The sequence below is a fragment of the Elaeis guineensis genome, chromosome 11, assembly GCF_000442705.2.
Source record: "Elaeis guineensis isolate ETL-2024a chromosome 11, EG11, whole genome shotgun sequence".
NCBI classification, from domain to species: domain Eukaryota; kingdom Viridiplantae; phylum Streptophyta; class Magnoliopsida; order Arecales; family Arecaceae; genus Elaeis; species Elaeis guineensis.
This window is the reverse complement of record NC_026003.2, coordinates 10,988,662-11,010,472: the sequence shown is the minus strand read 5'-3', so window position 1 is coordinate 11,010,472 and position 21,811 is coordinate 10,988,662. Positions and strand designations below refer to the sequence as shown.

The 21,811-nt window shown below is 35.9% G+C and overlaps 1 protein-coding gene across 4 annotated transcripts in view; it reads left to right on the top strand.

The window, feature by feature from the left end:
- The window catches only part of LOC105061185 (altered inheritance rate of mitochondria protein 25), a 47,103-nt gene extending 25,578 nt beyond the window's left edge, over nt 1-21,525 (top strand). For 3 of the 4 annotated variants that reach the window (XM_073245682.1, XM_010945157.3, XM_010945158.3), the window contains 4 exons: nt 4,345-4,465; nt 7,306-7,377; nt 7,468-7,574; nt 21,134-21,525. In XM_073245682.1, coding sequence (XP_073101783.1) covers nt 4,345-4,465; nt 7,306-7,377; nt 7,468-7,574; nt 21,134-21,164 — 331 coding nt within the window. In that variant the 3' untranslated portion in view covers nt 21,165-21,525. Of the gene's footprint in view, nt 1-4,344; nt 4,466-6,752; nt 6,989-7,305; nt 7,378-7,467; nt 7,575-21,133 lie in introns of those variants that run through there. The other variant, XR_012135367.1, reaches the window with a different exon arrangement.
- The last annotated feature ends 286 nt before the right edge of the window (nt 21,526-21,811 follow it).

Sequence of the window (21,811 nt, the reverse complement as noted above, 5' to 3'; positions counted from 1 at the left end):
AAGAGATAAAATGCATACATAACAGATTTTTAACATGTTTATGATGTGCTATATAGTACAATATTTTTTTTTAATGTAACAACTTTGTCGAGCTTACACTTTCTTCTCTCTAAACCCATAATGGATTCTACACTCTGAGTTCACCACTAGACAATGGACTAATCAGGTGGGATAAATAGTAGATATGATTAGATCGGAAAGCAAAGATGGTATGGTAGAGGAGATCGAGGGGAATTGGATGCGGACACATCAAATTGGCAGGCCTGTAAATTCTTGATGGCATATGGATGAAGTAATTACATGATAAGTCAACAAAAAATAAATATGTATAGTTGGGAATTATGCAATATTTCAAGATACCTGTGATGAAACAAAAAGAGGGATCAGCAAACCAATTTTGTTAATGATGACAGTGTAAACAACGATGAAGACGATTGGATAAAATTGATACGCCAGAAACAAGTCTGATCCAATGTTTGCAGGATGGTGTTACAAGTGAGAGATTTGTGCAAGTGATTTTGACTTATGAGAAGTGCAACCTGATGAAAGTAATTGTGCAGGAGAGCATAGGGCTAAACTAGTTGATATAGTCAAATTGAAGCAAAACAAATTTCAAGGATTCAAGTGCTGCCATGCCAAACCAAAAAGTTATTTTTTCAAAAAAAGAAGATTTTTTAGCTTGGTTTTGAGAGTTTTGGTGCAGGTTGGCAGGGGTCCATCCATCCATGTCCTGTGTTATGTAGGATAGACACCGTAGCAAACATGCTCACCTGATGCTAGCACTTGCCCAGGACAAAATGGCATGGTTGGCAGCCTAATGCTAGCGTTTTCCCAGCACAACATGGCATGGTGGGGACGAACTGGCATGCAATAAGACTTGAATCCTCATCAAGTTTTCTGGCATAGTCAGCTTATTGTAATATAAACTGGTATGAAGAAGCATCAACACAACTTATGCTGGCAAATGTAGGTGATCTATAGGCAAACTGTTCTAAGATAAACTAGCAATGAATTGTATGCATGCATAAATAACGGAAGGATCTGAAGGCATGCAGTGCTAAAGGAAGCCGAGCCGCTAATAATCATCAAAGATGACAACTAATGGGTCTCCTGGCCGATCCTTGTCATAAATATCTCAACATGCTGAAGCAACATATAGCCATGGATTGTTGTGTGCGTGTGCATTTGGTGGAACCAGCCAGTCTTGGTATTTTGGATATGCTAAGGCCAGGAACGAGACTGAGCTAATTGATGCCGATCATGATTATGTTGTTGTGAGCAAACTGAACCAATTGATGAATGGCAGTATTAAAGATTAAAGCACAAATTCTAATGATGACATTAAAATGTGGGCTGTGGAGATATCTGAAATCACATGTTAATGTAAAGTCAATATGGTATGGAAATGCTAAGATTATCTAACAAACCCCATAAGCTAGTACCAAAGAGTTTAGGAAGGGTCCAGGACATGAAATGGATACTTAAATTTACACGTGTCTGGTGAATTTCTATGGAGGATTGTGAACTAAGGCAGAGATTTGAGTTTGCTGTCTACTAACAACAACTAGGGGTGTTTAAGTTGATGACTTTAACCCTATGTTTGGTTGGGGTCATGAGAGGGTGGATGGATGGATGATCTCCATCCATCTTTTGGTTAAAACGTTATAGGAAGGATGGATGAAAAAGGAGGGATTGCGCACCTACTCTGGCCCACCAATTTGCATTTTTTCAAATTGAGAGGAAACAGGAAGGATGGATTTTTGCATTGACAAAATTATCCCTCATTAATTTTTTTTGATAAAACTATAATACTTCTTTACTTTTTTTATTCATATTATTTATATATATTTTTATATATACTATTCATCATATACTATTAAATTTTATTAGTTATTATTTTAATTTTAATGTATAATTTTCATAATTATAATTAAATAATTAGATTATCTTCTATTTCTCTAGTTATATTTACTATTTTGTAATTAACTATTTAATCTAAATTATAAATTAATTAGTTATTTATATAATTAATTCATTAATAATTAATTTATAAAATCATGTATTAAATTAAGTATTTATATAATTTTTTATATAATTATAGATTACAAAGATTAGAAGTTTATGTATTATTTATTTTTTAGTATAAATAATTATTATAAATTGATAATAATATTTTTATTAAAGGGTAGTTTAGTAAAAATGTTATACAAATATCATCCATCTTTTCTCTCATTTCTTCTATACCAAATAGAGGAGGGAATCATTTCTATCTATCTTTTCATGTTTCATCAAACATATGAGAGGGATGGAAAATCCATCCATCTTTCATCCATCCATCCTTCAATCCATCCTTCGTATCAAATATAGGATAAAATTAATGGTGAATGGAGCAACAACTGATGCACACAAGTGTGATTGGACATAAAAAAGAATAGCCTAAGGAATGCCCGAAATTCTAGGCCCATAACTAGCGCACCATGGGTCTCAGTTTCCCAGATATGTCCAAAAAGACATTACACAGTTTAGAAGAATTTGTAAACTGAAAAAGTGTCATCTTTTGGTTGGAAGAAATGGTGATGGCCTTAGCGCTAGAAATAAGTGTGACTTCTTAGTAAACAAATTTGGGCCCTGCAGAATCCATAAAACTATTCAAATTCAAGCAAAAAGCAACCATTGCAACAAGCAAACTGGATTAGAGTGATAAATTTTACAATGAACAATGTAGTGGATTCACTTGCATTAAGGCATGTAGCAATTTTTATAATATTCGCCAGCACAAATTCTAGGTGTAGTGCCAATTGAACTCTTGGTTTTAGTGTCATTTAGGTCTCTATATTTTGATTGATTTTGCATGATGGAGGCTATTTCAAATGTAACAGATGGTTTAGATTTGAATAGGGTGTACATGCGTTGAGTTGGGCATTGGTCTACCTTGATCCGCATCTAACCCAAATCAGCTACATGTCTGATATTGGGCTTAGATTTAACTAATTCCTTGGATGAGATTTGTGGGTTTGGTTTTTGGTGGGGTTTATAGTGGATCTGAGTTTCACTGTCTAGATCAGATTTTTTTTTCTTTTTGTTTTTTTTTTTTTGTTTTTTTGTAAACTTAGTTGAGTTGTGTTGCATTAAGTCTAATTTGTGCAGATCCAATCTTGATTACCCATTAGCATCATGATTGCAGGTTTAGATCTTAGTTTGTAACTGGTGTTCGGACCCATTGTTCTAGAGGCATAAATTGGGTATGGATTGGATCCTGTTTTTCTTAACCCATGTGTACCCAAAGATGCTAATGAGAATGATGCCAGGTCTGTTACTGATTGTGCATTTGCTTGTGGATAAAGCAATGTCGAAAATAGCAGGGGCTTTGGTGAGATATTTGGATCGCATAATGGGGAGGTGTATTCCACGGTGTAAGGCATGAATATCCTGAATTTATCTATCTATTAAAGATGTAATATGTAAAATAATTTAATACCAAAGAAACAAGGTTGTAAGCATTGTGCTTGGGCTTTGGTTAGTGTATTGAATGCCTGTAACTTCCTCAGTAACTAAAACCTCAAGCTCCTAACTTGCAGAGTCATTGAAGTGGATATGTTAAAAGTAGCTTGATTAAGTTCGGCATCATTATGTTTCAATATTTGCATGACCTAAACAATACTGTAACATATTCTTGCATACCTAAATTTGGTGTTTTAGTCCACGTAGAACATGGAACAAAGATAAAAATTCATCACTTTGTTGTGGAAACGTTTAAAGCCTAATGTGAGTGTATTTCAGTAAGTCACAAGATGTGTTTGTGTGATGAGTTTCTTCATGTGTTTTCATCACTAAATACAACTTCCTGAGATCCAAATATATATTATTCAAGTCCCCTCCTCGAACTGTGAGGTGAGCGGGGCCCTTGTTAAAGAGTAAGTGAAATGTGTTGGTTGTATCATAATAGGAACCCTAGCTGGATAGCAGGTATGCCTGAACAATGGGTTTCATACTTTTGTCTTATGGATGGATAAAGCTGCAGATACTGAACATTTCATCAGAATAAGAGCAGACGGAATAGCTAGTAGTTTGGTGACATCTTGTGTCTTCTTTATTCTATTTGCTCTACAGTCTGTTCCAGTAATTGTTATGCTGAAGCTAGTAGTCTAAACTAATTTGTATGCTAGAGGAAATTCACTTTTCATTCACACTGGCATCTTTGTTTGGTTCCGTATCATGATCAAGTCTGGAAAAAAATATTGTAGACATAGTGTAGCATCTGAATGCGAAGTTGTTTCTATAAATATTTGTTGATGGTGAGCAGAAGTTGCAGAACTTTGATTCATGTTATTATCTGAATTACAGGAATAAGCAGTTTGCTGTGGTCGAAAACCCGGGCTTTTGGGATTGGACATTCACTCTGAAGGATGAAAATGACAATGTGTTGGCACAGATCAACCGTGATTGGAGGGGTCTTGGTTTGGAGGTTCTCTCATTTCTTTTACGAGATACCATTGTCATATGAAGAAAAACTTATGTAGTTTATTTAGTTTGTTGAAACTGTAAAGTCTAAAAGTTCTTGTGGAATCTCCCTGTTCCAGATTGCGTGTGGAGGGAGAGATGGAGGATGTTAGTAAATGTGATATAGCATTCTGTATCTACATACTAATAGGATAAATATGATTTGAAACAAGAAACACAGAAACAGCCTCTTTGCACGCGGTTGTAAGGCTGCATATCTTTGACCGTCCACAGACCCTGCAGTGGAGGGAGCCTCGTGCATTGAGAAATCCATTTTAAATTATTTTTTTTTTGTATAATGTGTCAAGGATAGGATGTTTTATTCCCATTTTAATAGAAATGCATTTCAGAAGACATGATACACCATTATTAGAAGACTAAAAGCAGTAGTTGATACGCACAAGGTTTAACATTGATTATAGTATTATTTAAGGAAAAAAACCTATAACTAGAGAGCACAGGTTAGTTTCTTACAGGATGGGATCCATAAAAAGGGAAATTGTTGCTCTTTATCGGCAAAGTTTAAGCACGGAACCTTAGTTTAGTGCAGCAATTGAATAAACACTTGCAAGTCACAACCCACCCATTTTGTGTGGAGGCTAAATGATATCCTCTTCTTTCTAAAAATAGCTGTGCTAACAAATATCAATTTTTAAAATGTATAAATTTTCATCATTTTGTTTTACTAATTTTTACAGCTCAACCTTTAAATTCATTTTGACAAACATTTTTTCTGGACCTGTGGACATGCAAACGCTTTTTGCTTATGCATTTTAGGAAAACCTGGTACACATTTTATGAACCTTTATGATAAGTCTGCTAGTAGCAGGTTGCAAGATTTATGGTCCAATTCCAGAATGCATGGGCTCCAATCTTGGAAGCATGGATAAGGGATGTGGATATAACAAGATAAGAATATGCCAATACAGTAAATGTTAAAAAAACATGATCCAATAGCGATAGGATACAACAATAAATAAATATTATTTTTTTTTATCCATATGCTAAAGCATCCAAAAAGCATGATTTGTTTATCATAAAACACCATGATGAACATTAAATATAACTGACTCTAAGATAGTTCACGAAATGAAAATAAATAATTAACAGCGTAATTAATATAAATCCAACAAACATACATAAACCAGCAGACATAAATGCAGCAAACATTCTATACTCTAGAAGAATAAATACAATAATGAAGCAATATAATTGAAATAAATGTAGCAGGCATGAAATGGATGCAGCAACATAAAGAAAATGCAGTTTCATGAACATATCATATACAGAAGATATTATGCTATCCCCAGAAAGAATGATATCATGGCACAATCCATCATGTGATGCACATGAATGAGAAATCCTCACATCCTAAGCAAAAGAAAAGGGTGTCTAGTCCTGCTAGAGACAAATGAAATGAAATAAGATAAACTAAAAGGAAAAAAGTTTGAAGGAAGAATAAAGAAGGGAAAAGGAGGAAAAAAAGAAGGAAAAAAGGAAATAACCTATTGGTGTTGGATGTCATTGCTTTCTCATGTGTCGTCCACTACTGGAACAGGTAGTGGCACGGAAAAAAGTGGGATGGCCTGTTCCTATGGTATTTAAAACCTTGTATTTTTTCAGTATAGAGTATGTAATTATTATATTACTTTTTTTCTGTGTTGTGATTGGTTTTGACTGACTGAAATCTGAATCTGTTGTGATTTTTCAATTAGTTTATCACATTGGATCATAATCAGGTTATCTGGTGAAAAAATCTTCTCATTGGAATTAGGTTAGCACTCACTCGATGGGCAGGCTTAACTATGTCAAGAACCATCATAACTGCCTAAGAATTCCAGTTATTAGTTTGTGCAAATAAGTTTTGGAATTTTTCTGCCTCAGGTTTGTTGAATGATGGAATTTTCTATAAAATATCAAGTAAATCAACCAGGTGAATAATCATAATAACAAGATTTAGTAATACAACCATGTTTTAAGGGACAAGCAATGGATCAAGATAATCATCTTATCTTCCCCATTTTTGAACTCACCCAGTCCAATTTATCTCTCATTTTGACTCCTATCATGCTGTTTGAGTTTGTTTTTGCAGAGCAGTTCTTGCCCATTATAACTTATATGGTTGCCTTAGAAATTGCCACCTCCCTCTTCTAGAGATATTTATTGTAGAATTTTCTACTTTTGTTTTATTCACCTATTTAAGTGTATCTTCACAAGGACTTATGCAGAATAACTAATGCACATGATTTCAGAACTGCCTGTTGTTGTGCATATGCATGAGCCATATGAAGTGGCTGAACTTTTCAATCCACTAGAATCTTTCTTATGTGCAAAATGTTGGGCCAAGATTTGCGATGCTGGTTCTGCAAAGAGCTGCTGAACAGGCTTTTATAACAATGTTTTGAGGTTGAAGTCTAGGATGTCCTGACCCAAGTATGAACATATAAATTTCGGGAGTGCTGTTGCAGAGCCACTGACTTTTGAGTAGGTCAGAACTTCTCTAGTTTCATGCTGATTATGGTCGGTATTAGCTTGAGGACTAATACATCATTTTCATTAATGTTGTTTGCATTTGCCACTCATTGTTATTGCATGTCTGTGCTATGAAACTGGATGACAATGCTTTACATGTTAAAATTTGCACCATTGTTCTCCACAAAACAATCCCATCCATATTCTCCAGGTACATGAGAAATAATGTGAATCACAACCCCATTGAACCCATGCAAACATGCATTGGTCCCCAAATAAGAAATTAAATAAGAAAAAGGGGGAAAAACTGAGTCTATTTTATGTACTCTGCAGCTCTTCACCGATGCTGGTCAGTATGTGATTCGATTTGGAAATGCTGATTCAAGTTCTGGGCTGGCTTCAGTGGTAGGTGCCACTGATTATTGCAAGTTATATAATTTTGACAAAATTTGGTTGACATATCTTGTTTTAACGTATGCTTTTTGACTTTTTTAGATACCAGAATTAAAAGTTGCTCGTCCACTCTCTCTCTCTGAAAGAGCTGTAGCTGTTGCTCTTGCTGTTTCTCTGGACAGCGACTATTTTTCTAGGCGGGGTGGCTGGTAAAATTACTACAATTGAACTTTGCTTTTGATTTCTGAAATTTTGTGTGGTGGAGGAACATTGATTACTAAGCACCCCCCCACCCCCACCCCCCCAAAAAAAAAGAATATTGATTACTGACTATGTTTCAAGTCTTGCTTTAAAAATACTTCTCTTTGACCTAAAATCTTTCCTTAAACTTCTTGCTCTTTTAGTTTGGATTAGCTGTACTAAAAATATGAGATAAGTGTGCATCATTTTCTACTTTAATCTTATAATAGAACAGTCTATTTAACATGCAGGCAGAGATATGAAAGATGCTGAGAGAATGTATTGGAAAATTTAGTAAGAGAGAAAGATTGTGTAAACAGATGACAGGCAGCACCAAGTAGATTGGTTTTGATCCATTATTTGCAATTAACTGATAGGTTAGGGCTTAGTGAGATCATTGCTTAGATGTTTATATGCAGGGTGGAAGGGGAATAAGCAAATCTGAGTAGAAGTTGCAGGGGAGTTTGTTCTAACAGGGGATTTGACACCTTGCAGATTCACTGCTAAACATGTATAAAACACATAAAATAGCTGGAATAATCAAGGTTTGACGTCCTACCAGGATAGGGGGCTTCCCAGCCATCTTGTCCTATTCCTGTGAGAAACCAGGACTAGGATGGAAGGTTGGGACTCTGAAACCCATCTATATGGAGAGAGAAAAGAAAGAGGAAAAAAGGAAAGAAAGGAAAGATGAAGAAAAGAAAAAAGTGGAAGGAAAGAAGAAGAAAAATGAAAGAAAGGAAGGAATGATGAAGAAAAAAAAAGGAAGGAAAGAAGAAAGAAGGGAAAAAGAAAGAAGAAGAAAAATGGAAAAAAAAAGGGATTAGAAAAAAAAAAGAAAAAGAAAAGGGAAGGAAAGAAGGTAGAAAGAAAGAAAGAAAGGGAAAAAGGGGAGAGAGATGAAGGATGTCTACCAGGGTGCATGATTAGGACTGTTGTCGAGACAGGACAATAGGACGTCTCATTCCATGGAGAAATTGGAATACTGTTCCACGGAATTTAAAAGCTTGGGAGTAATATCTATTGGTTTTAGACATAGTTTCCAAACTTGATATTGGTGCTGCACAGGTATGGTACTAGGCTTAGTATGGTGTAGTACCATATGGTTATTATGGATGCAATGGAGCTGAGCCGAGTTGAGTAGCTAGAGCCTTGAGCTTGATTCAGTTCAAAATATTTGGATTTGAAACTTGACTCGAGATTGATCGAGCCTTAATATCCGAGCTCGAACTCGATTAAGAAAAAAAGCAATACTTGAGATGTGACTCGACGATTCAAATATTAACCGGGCCATACTCAAGCTCGAGTTTGGGCTTGAATTCGAGCCTTGGTTATAATAAAAAAAATATACTTAAAAGTTAGGAATTATGCTAGATTTAAAAAAATATATAAATATTATATTTTAAAATATTGAATTAATATTATATATTATAAATAAAATATAATATTATTAAAAAAATATATACTTGACAAGATCATAAGCTTTTGAGTTGAAGATTTTGCTTTCGTGCTGAATTTAGAAAACTATTCAAGCTGCTTAAGCTCGGTAATAGTCGAGTTGAATCGAGTTTGGACCCAAGTTGAGCTCGAGCAGCTCGCGTGCTGCTCACCTCATTTGGACCTGTAATGGTTACCAATACTCGCTATGTAGAAGCATATCAGTGCAGTACCAATTTACATTTTTCTTTTTTTTTTTTAATTTTTTGGTTGTCATGGTTATTATAAAGCTTAAGGATATGGAAAATGTGATTTTAAGGTTGTTTTATTTTTATTTTATTTCACATTGGTCTAGGACATGTGATTGTTTGGTAGATGCAATTATAATAATAAAAATAGAGAATGCATAGTTTTTAGCTTGAAAATATAAATATTAAATAGTTTTGAAATACTACAAAAGGGACATCTAGTCGCTAATGGAGTACTTATGCTGCATGTAAATGTAAGGATCTTGTCAAGGTTTTAAATAATTGTATGCAGGAGACAAGCGGTCAGGGGACTACCTAATGCCTAGGTGCTAAATGGACGCTTATAGTTCAAGGCAGTCTCATGAATTAAGAATTACAAAAAATATGGGGAGATTCAATGGGAGTTTAGAAGATAATAACAACCAAAATATTTTCATATATAAATAACCAAATTCAAAATTAGGAAATACCCAAAACATTTAACATTATAATGAACTACTATTTGATATGATATCATGACAACATTAAAAATTGATATGAGAACAAAGAATAGCATTAGAAGTATGAAGACAATAGCATGATAAGCTAATGGATAAACTAATCAGATTATAAACTATACCAACTTGTTTCTTAATCTTTCTTTTTCATTTTTTTTCATTTTTTTTTGGGTGCGATAGATCTTAAATTCCTGTGGAAAACCACCATCACCACTGGAAGCAGTGTTAACATCACCACCAAGAGCAATCAATGATGATCGCAATAGCACCTCTGTTGGTTTCCGGTGGCGCAGTGGAAGGGTTAGGTGTTTAAGATATTCATTCAAAACACCTGATGCACCAAAAATCCTAATACCCAAAAATCTTTGACTATATCAATCAAAGTATAACGAATATAAAATTGGATAAGAAGACTACCTGTAGCGTTAATCCAATTTTCATGAGGCGTCCAAGTATTCGCCCTTCAATGGTGATCCACACAGAAATCAGACCAAAGCAGCGCTCCTTCACCTTGCTTCAAGAGTTCTAGCCCCTACAAATCAACTAGCCCTGTGTCGGTCAGGTTTCTCCAAGAACCTGACTCCACCCTCTTAGAACCTCCTTTGGATTTCTGAATCTCTTTCTTTAGGACTTTCCCAACCCTTGTCTGGATCAGATAAGGCTTTGTGTTAAATCCCAAAGTCTTGTCCTAAAACTAAAATAAGTTATAAGAAAGAAGGTAGAGCAACGGAGAGAAATTAGAAAGCTGATCTAAATACCTTTGATACCTAGCACCCAAGTCTTTTTATAGCCACTAGAGGGGTGCCAAAATGGAGGGACATGCCTTACTCAAAAGTCTTATCTGATCTGAATATCAGAGATAAGAGATCTTTCAAGCAGAAGGACTCTTATCAATGATATGTCGATCATCACATCCACCCGCGCGCACGATCAGAGAAGGGATGTTTTCGCGTCCCTTCTCAAATCAGAAAAATTCAAAAAAATTCACGTGGATAGAGGATTTAAATTTGATCTCAAATCACCTGATAGGAACAAAAAATCTCACGGAAGGATGCTTTTTTGCAACACTTCATGCGAGTATCTTGTCACCGCGCACGCGCACGTGAGGAGTTTTGGCGTCCGATTGATTTCCAGATAAGTTTGAAAAAATTTCAAAAAATTATCCATAAAATACCTGATTAAAAGTGGAACAAAATCTGATAAGTGGCGTTCCAATTTAAACAAGTTTGATCTGCAGAAGGACTCTCCAAAACGCAGAGAGATGCGACGCTTCAACGCACGTGCAAGAGATCCTCCTTTCCAATTTTTCTCCACCCCAAAATTTTCAGAAAAATTCCATCTCATACTTTGAGATGTGCATCAGAAGATGGAGGGTGATATGGGCTGCCACACACGCCTGAATCATAAGCCAGAAGGATTCCTTCTGCTCATGCCAACACGCGCACATAAAGCTTTTATCTTTGCCAAGAGTCCTCATCCAAGAGGACTCTTCAATTTTGGCATTAACTTAGGATATGATGCCTCATTTTGGGCTACTTCCAGATGGCATGACCAGATCCAAATGCCCATCAAATTGGGCTAGCTAATTTGCAAGATATGAAACCAAATTGATTTCTCAAGGAGCTAGGATTTTCATACGTGCTAGCATACTTATCGGAAATCCTGATTGGATCCAAAATTTCAATCAACCTTATCAAAAGAGTCTTTGGTCAATTTTTATGTGTGACCATTGTGTTTCACATCTAGCTAGCAGTAGGTCCGAATGCAAGTTGATCGAATTTGATTAGATTTCAATCTAACTGATTTAGGTCCAATCGAGCTAATTCGAGTTTAACAATTAGAATCCTTTCTAATTGACGATTGAATTAAATTCTTTAATTCGATCAAACTTACAAATCAAGATTGACATCTAGCAACGTATCATGGCTATTCAGAAGATGTAAAATTTGGTAGAAATATCAAATATATCCTTCAGTGGCAAGTTGCCGTACAATTTCATCCTTTGATCATCCCTGCATCCCGAATATGTTCATGAGTATGGAATTATGTCAAATTCAAATACATTCATTTCGATTCTCAATTAACTAATGATGACTCCAATGATGAAGTATTAGAAACTCTTTCTAATCTCTTTTCTGCTTTTGATCAAAAGATTTTTTTCGAGTCTAGGGATGAGAATTCATAGGATACGATCTCTTACTAGGAGTGATCGATTCCATGTTGATCTACTCATAACCTTCATACATTCCATCATATCTAGAACATCCCGTACATGTCTTAATGCCATGCTTGGATATGAACCAAAATATGGGTTCATGTGCACAAGATTCCATGGTGATCTTAGGTCTAAAGATTACTTGCACAACTCCCATTTAGAGAACCATCTTTGATATGCAAGTAAGGCTTTCATAAGATGTTTTCTTTTATCGAGTCAATTCAGTGGACTCATTTTTAAATAAGCACCCACATCCTTGTATTAGTGTCCCACACAAGTGGCTAGTGAGATCTGCTACTCTCCATCGAGCATACATAGGATGTGTCAGTCTATCCGGAATATTGATTTCTGACTCAGTGCTCCTACGATCAGAACTATTTAAGATTAGGATTTTAGGTCTCATTAGCATTATCCATTCATGTCTCCTAAAATCATTGTCTTAATCTTTGGGGTTCATCATAATCTTAAACATAATAAGATGCAGCTAAAATGATGAATCAATGCCTCATTTTGTTATCAAATTATAAATATCATTACATGAGTTGAAAAATTATAAAGAAAAGTTCTATCGCAACATGCTTGCGATTGGCTTATAGGGCACTCTTCTTTCAATCTTCTACTTGTACTAAAGCTTATCGTCTTTGTATTTCAACCACATATAATCAAGATGGCGATCAAATAGTTGCTGTGGTATGGTCTTAGTGAATGGGTCTGCTATATATTCTGTGTCAACTCGTTCAAGGACAACATCCTGTCTCTCTACAATTTTTCGAACGAGACGGAAGCGTCTGAGGATGTGCTTAGATCTTTAATGAGATCTAGGTTCCTTAGCTTGAATAACGGCCCCAGTGTTATTACAATAGAGTGGCACCGATCCTTCAATTTCAGAAATAACTCCTAATTTCATGATGAACTTTTTCATCCAGACAGCTTTCTTAACGGCTTCACTAGCAGCGATGTACTTTACCTCGGTGGTTGAGTCAGCTACTGTCTGCTGCTTGAAATTTTTTCAATTCATTGCTCCACCATTTAGTATAAATACATACCCTGATATTGACTTGCTATCATCCGGATCAGATTGAAAATTAGAATCTATATATCTCTCTAGTTTCAACTTTGATCTTCTATATATGAGAAAATTTTTTTGTCCTTTTTAGGTACTTTAGAATATTTTTCATAGCTTTTCAATGATCCTTCTCTGGATTAGTTTGAAATCTGCTAGCTACGTCTAAAGCATAAGCTATATCAGGTCTGGTACATAGCATGACATACATAATTGATCCCACAATCGAAGCATAAGGGATTTCGTTCATCCTTTTCCTCTTTTCTGGTGTCTTAGAACATATTTTTTTAGAGAGATGTATACCATGATTTGCAGGCAGGTAACTTCTCTTACTTGTTTTCATATTAAATCTTTTTAATATGAGATCTATATACCGTGATTGGGATAAGCCTAACATCCTTTTAGATCTATCTCTATAGATCTTAATACCTAGTATACAGGATGTTTCACCCAAGTCTTTCATGAAAAACTTATTCGATAGTCAAGTCTTTGATCGATTGCATCATTGGGATATCATTCTCAATTAGTATGTCATCGACATACAAAATCAAGAAGATAACAGCACTCCTACTTGTCTTCTTATACACACATGGTTCATTCTTATTTTACATAAAGCCAAACTTTTTGACTGTCATATCAAATCGGATGTTCCAGCTCCTCGAAGCTTGCTTCAATCCATAGATGGATTTCTTTAACTTGCATACTTGATTTGTCCTCTCATTTGAGATAAATCTCTCTGGCTGAGTTATATAGATCTCTTCTTCAAGATTACTATTGAGGAAAGCGGTCTTGACATCCATCTGTCAGATCTCATAGTCGTAGTATGTCGCTATAGCAAGCAAAATCCTGATGGACTTGAGCATAGGCACTGGTGAAAAGATTTCATCATAGGCAATTTCTTGTCTTTGTCTGAAATCCTTCGCTACCAACCTAGCTTTGTAGGTTTCTACTTAGTCATCTATTCCAATCTTCTTCTTGAAGATCCACTTGCATCTTATTGGGGTCACACCCTCAGGCGCATCAACCAAGGTCCACACTTGATGTACATTGAGTCCATTTTAGATTTCATGGCTTCCAGCCATTTGTCTGAGTCTCTATTTATGACAGCTTCCGAATAGGTCAGTAGATCATCATTCTGAATGATGTTGATCGAATTATTATTCTCAATGATAAAATCATATCTCAGAGGTGTTTGACGCACTCTATTTGACCTTTGGAGAGGTACGTATTGTGGATGTACCTTATCCTTGGGTACTTCTGATTGAGGATCTTCTTGTGGTTCAACCACAGGTATTTCTGGATTGGTTTGTAGATTCTGAACTTTCATAAGTTCAATATTTCTCGCACTGCCTCCTTGGATGAATTCATTTTTCAAAAAAATGGCGTGCCTACTAACAAATACCATTTGTTCAGTAGGGTGGTAGTAGTATCCGCTAGTTTTCTTAGGATATCCTACAAACCTACACTTGTCTGATCTAGCATTAAGCTTATATCCAAAAATATTTTTGACATAAGCAGGACAGCTCTAAATCTTAAGATGTTTAAGATTAGGCTTCCTTCCCTTCCATATCTCATATGGTGTGCTTGCAACAGACTTTGAAGGCACTCTGTTTAATATGTATGCGGCAGTCTCTAGGATATATCCCCAGAAAGATATTGGGAGATCAGTGAAGCACATCATGGACTGCATTATATTCATCAAAGTGCGATTCTTTCTTTCTGCTACACCATTTAATTGGGGTGTACAAGGAGGGGTCCATTCAGAGAGAATACCTTTTAAGTGATCAAAACATTCATTGGATAAGTATTCTTCTCCTTGATCAGATCGAAGAATTTTGATACTTTTTTCAGTTTGTTTCTCGACCATTCTTTAATGCTCCTTGAACTTATCAAAGGTTTTGGATTTATGTTTCATAAGATACACATATCCGAATCTTGATAGATCATCTGTAAAGGTGATAAAATAGGAGTACCCTCCTCTGGCCTAAGTTGTTGTTGGTCCAGATACATCTGTATGTACTAGGGCTAACAATTCATTTGTCCTCTCTCCATGTCCAGAGAATGGAGTTTTGGTCATCTTACCCATGAGATAAGATTTACAAGTTCCCAATGATGCATAATCATATGGGTCAAAAAAAATTTCTGTGTATAATTTGTTTATCCTTGGCTCACTAATATGATCAAGACGGCAATGCCAGAGATATGTGATATTCACATCTTCTCTCTTTCTTTTCATATTTCTTTCAATATGAAAAATATTTTCGTTGAGTGCAAGAATTAAAAGATTGTTATCAATATAACCACTACCATAAATTCATTAGAAAAGAAAATAGAGCATCCATTTTTCATTAGCCTTATTTCATAATCTTATTTTAATAACAAAGGTATAGAAATAATGTTTTTAATGACCTTTGGCATGTAATAACAGTCTTTTAATTCTAAAATTTTATTCGAAGGCAAATCAAGCATACAGGTTCCCACAGTCTCTGTGTTAATGGACTCTCCATTTGCGCTATAAAGCTCGAGGTCACCTCTTTTAAGACTTTTGATATTCTGTAGTCGTTGCAATGAATTGCAAATATGCGATTCACAGACGGTATTCAATACCCAAGTATCAGAGTCTGAGCTACTCAATAAAAAACAGGTATGTATTATATACACACCTTTTGGTACTAGTATCCTGCTTTAATCTTGCAAGATAATTTTTGTAATTATTCTTCTAATGTCCAAATTTGCCACAAATAATTTTTATGGGGACTTCTTTTGCCTTATTATTACTGACCGATTTACGATCGGGAATATCTAGAATATCGGAGTTCTTTTCCGATACAAACCTAATTTGTAAATTTTTCAATCAATCCACATAGTTAGGATCGGTCAATATATTTTTATCTATGGTTTCATGCAGTGAAAATAAAGAAGCCATATGCAAATTTAAATTTACATAAATAAAGAATAATAGTATAAGCAGACCACTTATATTTAATATGCATAACTAGATGAGGTCTTTTAACTAGTTATGTCTCTCACTATTTTATCGGATACTATAGTCTTCTCCTATGATAAATGAGAAATCCTAATCTGGTTTCTTAATGGGGTTAAGATCCTAATTCCTCAATGAAGTCCTGCGGATATCACAACAAACCTCAATGAGTTCAAAAGTAGGAAAATCTATCCAATTGCATCTCATGCAATTCTCAACATAATTCTTATCTCTAAAAATACTCATAATCTTGTGGATATCACAATAAACTATAGTATTTTTAGTTAAGTCAGATTCTTCATTTTTATACAGCCATATTTAAAAAATGCTGCCCTTATGGATATCACAACAAAGTAACATATCCAAATATGCCATAACGCATATAAAATGCACCAAGAGAACCCCACATCAATTTTCATAGCAAGCCTTGTGGATATCACAACAAACCTACTATGGTCTTTGACAGGGTATTGACCAGACATGAAGGAAGGCATATGTAGTGTTCAAAACACTGAGCAACCTCTATTCAAGATTCGAACTAATCCAATTGGTCAGGAAAGTGTTAAGATTGGTGGGGGTCTCCCGTTGCTTTTCTTAGACACCAATAAAATTGGTCAGGCCAGTAAACGGAACCAATTAAAGAACCACCACATTTGGAACACTCCTTAAACACCAAATGATTAATCGATTCAGGAAATAGGTTAGCTACTGATTCACAACATTATGACTTAATATGATTTTTATGAGGGCTTTAATGGTCTCATGCACATCCTAATTGAACCAATCACAATGATGCACTATTATAGTTGTATCTTGATAAATATAACAACTAATCATGGCATCTAATCATATCACTAAGATATGAAATCATAATCATACAACATGATTATAACATAGCATCTTAAGCATATCACATGCATGAAGTTCTAATAACATGCATTAATATAAAATATTTTTTTTTGTGGTTCTTCTTCTTGGGACATCACAGTGGCACCTTTATACACCATAAGAGTACCCTATGGAATGGAAAGAGAGGATCTTGCTCTTATGATCGGATGGTCTGGTGATGAACCCCAATTTGAGTATTAAGCTACTAAGAAAGATTCTATACATACATCATGCATTTAACTAAAACATATCTTTAAGACATGTTAGGGTTTGGATGTTCAATTGGGTTCAACCATTGACCCGACTTGAACCAAACCAAAAACCCATACTTGATCACAATCAAGACAATATTCTAACCTTTGATTATATAAATCGAGGTAGGCTCTGATACCACTGTTGGATTTCGGTGGCGCAGCGGAAGGGTTAGGTGTTTAAAATTTTCATTCAAAACACCTGATGCATCGAAAACCCTAATGTCCAGAAAATCTTGACTATATCAATCAAAGTATAATTAATATAAAATTGGATAAGAAGAATACCTATAGCGCTAATCCAATTTTCACGAGGCATCCAAGTGTCTGCCCTCTAATGGTGATCCACACGAAAATCAGACCAAAGACAACGCTCCTTCTTCATCTTGCTTCAAGAGTTCTAGCCCCTAAAACTCAACTAGTCCCGTATCGGTCAGGTTTCTCAAAGAATTTGACTCCACCCTCTTAGAATCTCTTCTGGACTTCTGAATTCCCTTCTTTAGGATCTTCCCAACCATTGTCTGGATCAGATAAGGCTTTGTCTTAAATCCCAAAGCCTTGTCCTAAAACTAAAATATGTTGTAAGAAAGAAGGGAGAGCAATGGAGAGAAATTGGAAAGTTGATTTGAATATCTCGGACAGCTAGCATCCAGGCCTTTTTATAGCTACTAGAGGGGTGCCAAAATGGAGAGACACTCCTTACTCAAAAGTCCTATCTGATCTGAATATCAGAGATAAGAGATCCTTCAAGCAGAAGGACTTTTATCAATGATACGTCGATCATCACATCCACCTGCGCGTGCGATCAGAGAAGGGATGCTTTCGCGTCCCTTCTCAAATCAGAAAAATCCAAAAAAATCCACGTGGATAGAAGATTTAAATCTGATCTCAGATCACCTGATAAGGGAACAAAAAATCTCATGGAAGGATGCTTTCTCGCAACACTTCACGCGAGTATCTTATCACTGCACGCGTGCGTGCGAGGAGTTTTGGCGTCCGATTGATTTCCAGATAAGTCTGGAAAAATTCCAAAAAATTATCCATAAAATACCTGATTAAAAATGAAACAAAATCTGATAAGTGGCGTTCCAATTTAAACAAGTTTGATCTACAGAAGGACTCTCTAAAATAAGGAGAGACGCGATGCTTCAACACGCGCACGCGAGAGATCCTTCTTTCCAATTTTTCTCCGCCCCATAATTTTCAAAAAAATTCCATCTCATGCTTTGAGATGTGCACCAGAGGATGGAGGGTGATATGAGCTGCCACACGTGTCTGAATCCTAAGCTAGAAGGACTCCTGCTCACGCCAACATGCGCACGCAAAGCTTTTATTTGCGCCAAAAGTCCTCATCCAAGAGGACTTCAATTTAGGCATTAACTTAGGATATGATGCCTCATTTTGGGCTGCTTCCAGGTGGCATGACCAGACCCAAATGCCCACCAAATTGGGCTAGCTAATTTGCAAGGTATGAGATCAAATTGATCTCCCAAGGAGCTAGAGTTTCCACACGTGCTAGCAAGCTTATCGGGAACCCTGATTGGATCCAAAATTTCAATCAACCTTATCAAAGGGGTTCTTGGCCAATTTTCATATGTGTGACCTATTGGGTTTCACATCTAGCCAGCAGTAGGTCCAGGTGCAAGTTGATCGAATTTGATTAGATTTCAATCTAACTGATTTAGGTCCAATCGAGCTAATCCGAGTTCAACAATTAGAATCTTTTCTAATTGGCGATCGAATTAAACTCTTTAATTCGATCAAATCTACAAATCAAGATTGACATCTAGCAATGTATCATGACTACTCAGAAAATGTGAAATTTAATAGAAATACCAAATATACCCTTCAGTGGCAAGTTACCGTACAATTCAATCTTTTGATCATTCCTGCATCCTGAATATGTTCATGAGTATAGAATTATGTCAAACTCAAACACATCCATTTCGATTCTTAATTAACCAATGATGGCTCCGATGATGAGGCATTAGAAACTCTTTCTAATCTCCTTCCTGTTTTTGATCAAAATTTTTTTTTTGAGTTATCTAGGGATGAGAATTCACAGGATGCGATCTTCTCTTATTAGGAGTGATCGATTTCATGTTGACCTACTCATAACTTTCATACACATTCCACCATATCCAGAACATCCCGTACATGTCTTAATGTTATGTCTGGGTATGAACCAAAATATGGATTTATGTGCATAAGATTTCATGGTGATCTTAGGTCTAAGGATCACTTGCACAACTCCCACTTAGAGAACCATCTTTGACATGTAAGGCTTCCATAAGATATTCCCTTTCATCGAGTCAATTCAGTGGACTCATTTCGAAATGAGCATCCACATCCTTGTATTAGTGTCCCACACAAGTGGCTAGTGAGATCTGCCACCCTCTCCATCGAGCATATATAGGATGTGCCAGTCTATCTGGAATATTGATCCCCGACTCAATGCTCCTACGATCAGGAATATTTAAGATTAGGGTTTTAGGATTTTTGATCTCACTAGTATGACTCATTCATATCTCCTAAAATCATTGTCCTAATCTTTGGGGTTCATCATAATCTTAAACATAATAAGATGCAACTAAAATGATGAATCAATGCCTCGTTTTATTATCAAATAATAAATATCATTATATGAGTTGGAAAATTACAAAGAAAAGTTCCATCGCAACATACTTGCGATTGGCTTATAGGGCACTCTTCTTTCAACCTCCGCTACCATCAGCAGCAACAACAAATAGCTTAGATATTTAAATAAGCTAATGGATCAAAAAGTGGGTCAAGAATTAATACTTGACCAAAGCTATTCGACCTGCTAAAAACCCACCCTGGCACCCAACAACAACAAGGCATCTTTCCTGACTTCTAGTGAAGTCCTGGGATGCTAGTCATTGCTATTCATTTTTCATCTTCCAATCTTGGAATGCATTCACCGCTATTCATCTTTATTCTTCCTATCCTGGAATGTTGGTCACTTCTAGCAGCATTTCTATTTGAAAGGGAAAGTTGGGATGGCTTAGGTATTTAGATAAGCCAATGGGTCAAATAGCAGGTCAAGAACTAATATCCAAACAAAGCTATTCAACCTGCTAAAAACCATCCCAAGAAGAGTTCATATTGTAAAATAGTAGATCTCGTTCGCAGGCGGAGCTAAAATGCAACATATCATGAATCATATCAAAATATAAAATTTTGGTATGATTTTTTCTTATTTTACCATTTCTCGGCCTAATTTAGGCACAAATAGAGAGAGGAGGAGGGGGGGGGGGGTTGAAGGTTGTACCTGATCTTGACTTAATGGGGATTTAAAATGCCAAATCCCTTGATTTTCCTCACCTTCTTGCCCTTCCTTTCATATTCTAAGTAGAAAATAGAGGAGAAAGGCTTCGGGATGATGTCTCCTCCCTTTTTACGCCAGAACTGAGTCGTGCCACCTAGTTCCGCTCAGTTTGGACTGGTTCAAACCACTTTAAATGGAGTCCTAAATTGAACCGACATATCAACTCGGTTTTGCATCGGTTTAACCAGGCAGTTTGGGTTGGTTTTGAAACTTGTTTTAAGTTGGTGACCAGTGTGCAACTGTGCTCTGTTAATGTAGATCAAGCATTGCTAACCATTAGGGCTTCTATAGTTTTTATCAAGATTAATTCTTTTTTTTTTAATTTTGTGAATGGTGTTTTTTCAGCTTTCTTTATTAAATATCATTTTCCTTTGGATTATAAATGTCCTTGCGAAATTGGCTTACTGTTGCATCTTTCTGTACTTAAACAATATATAGACGTAAAGATTGATTTTGTCGCAATAGTGTAATTTTATTAGTCCATATAAGAAGATAAAAATGGATCAAGAGAATAACATATCCAAGGTTGCATTAGAACAACTCTTCAAATCATCCACGGTAAATGTATATACTGATTCTTGTTATTTTCTCTCCCAGGGGCCTCCCTCTTGTCATTGCTGGTGAGTAGAACATCCAAAGGTCAGCTGCCATTGCTTTTTGTGAAGAATTGTCATGGAGTATCATTTGGTGTCACCTCTGCTTTGGCCCTTTTGGTTAAAGAGATTCAACTACATTATTGAAAAACGGTAGCATTTTGCATGTTTGCATCAACCAACCTTCAGTTTGTTAAATAAATTTTCTCTTGTTGTTGCTATCAAGATATGTAAACTGATTGTTTCCTTGCTTACCATTTTGGTGGTTTAATGTGCTTCAGAGTGGAGAATTCCTGTATAGCAATTAACTTTGACAGATTACTGATAGAACAGATTGAGAAGATGGTAAGAAAAGAGAAGTTAAAAAAATAAATGCATTTCTTGTTCTTCTAGGCATTATTTTGTGCCTTATTTTTGATTTGCAATGTCCACTCATTTATCATAGCAGTGATGTTATGGTAAACATCAGCCAATATGTTATAAACAGGCCGAGAAGACTGCTAAATGCTTGATCCGATTTGCAAACCTGATCCTACCCAGTTGCAATCTGAGCCAGAATTTTTCGAGTTCGGGCCAAGTTAAGCTTGTTCCAGACCCATTCTCAATGAGTCGTTGGATCTGAAATTTGTTTCATGGGACCAACTTATCAGCCAACTTGTTGGATACGGGTCCAAAATCAAGC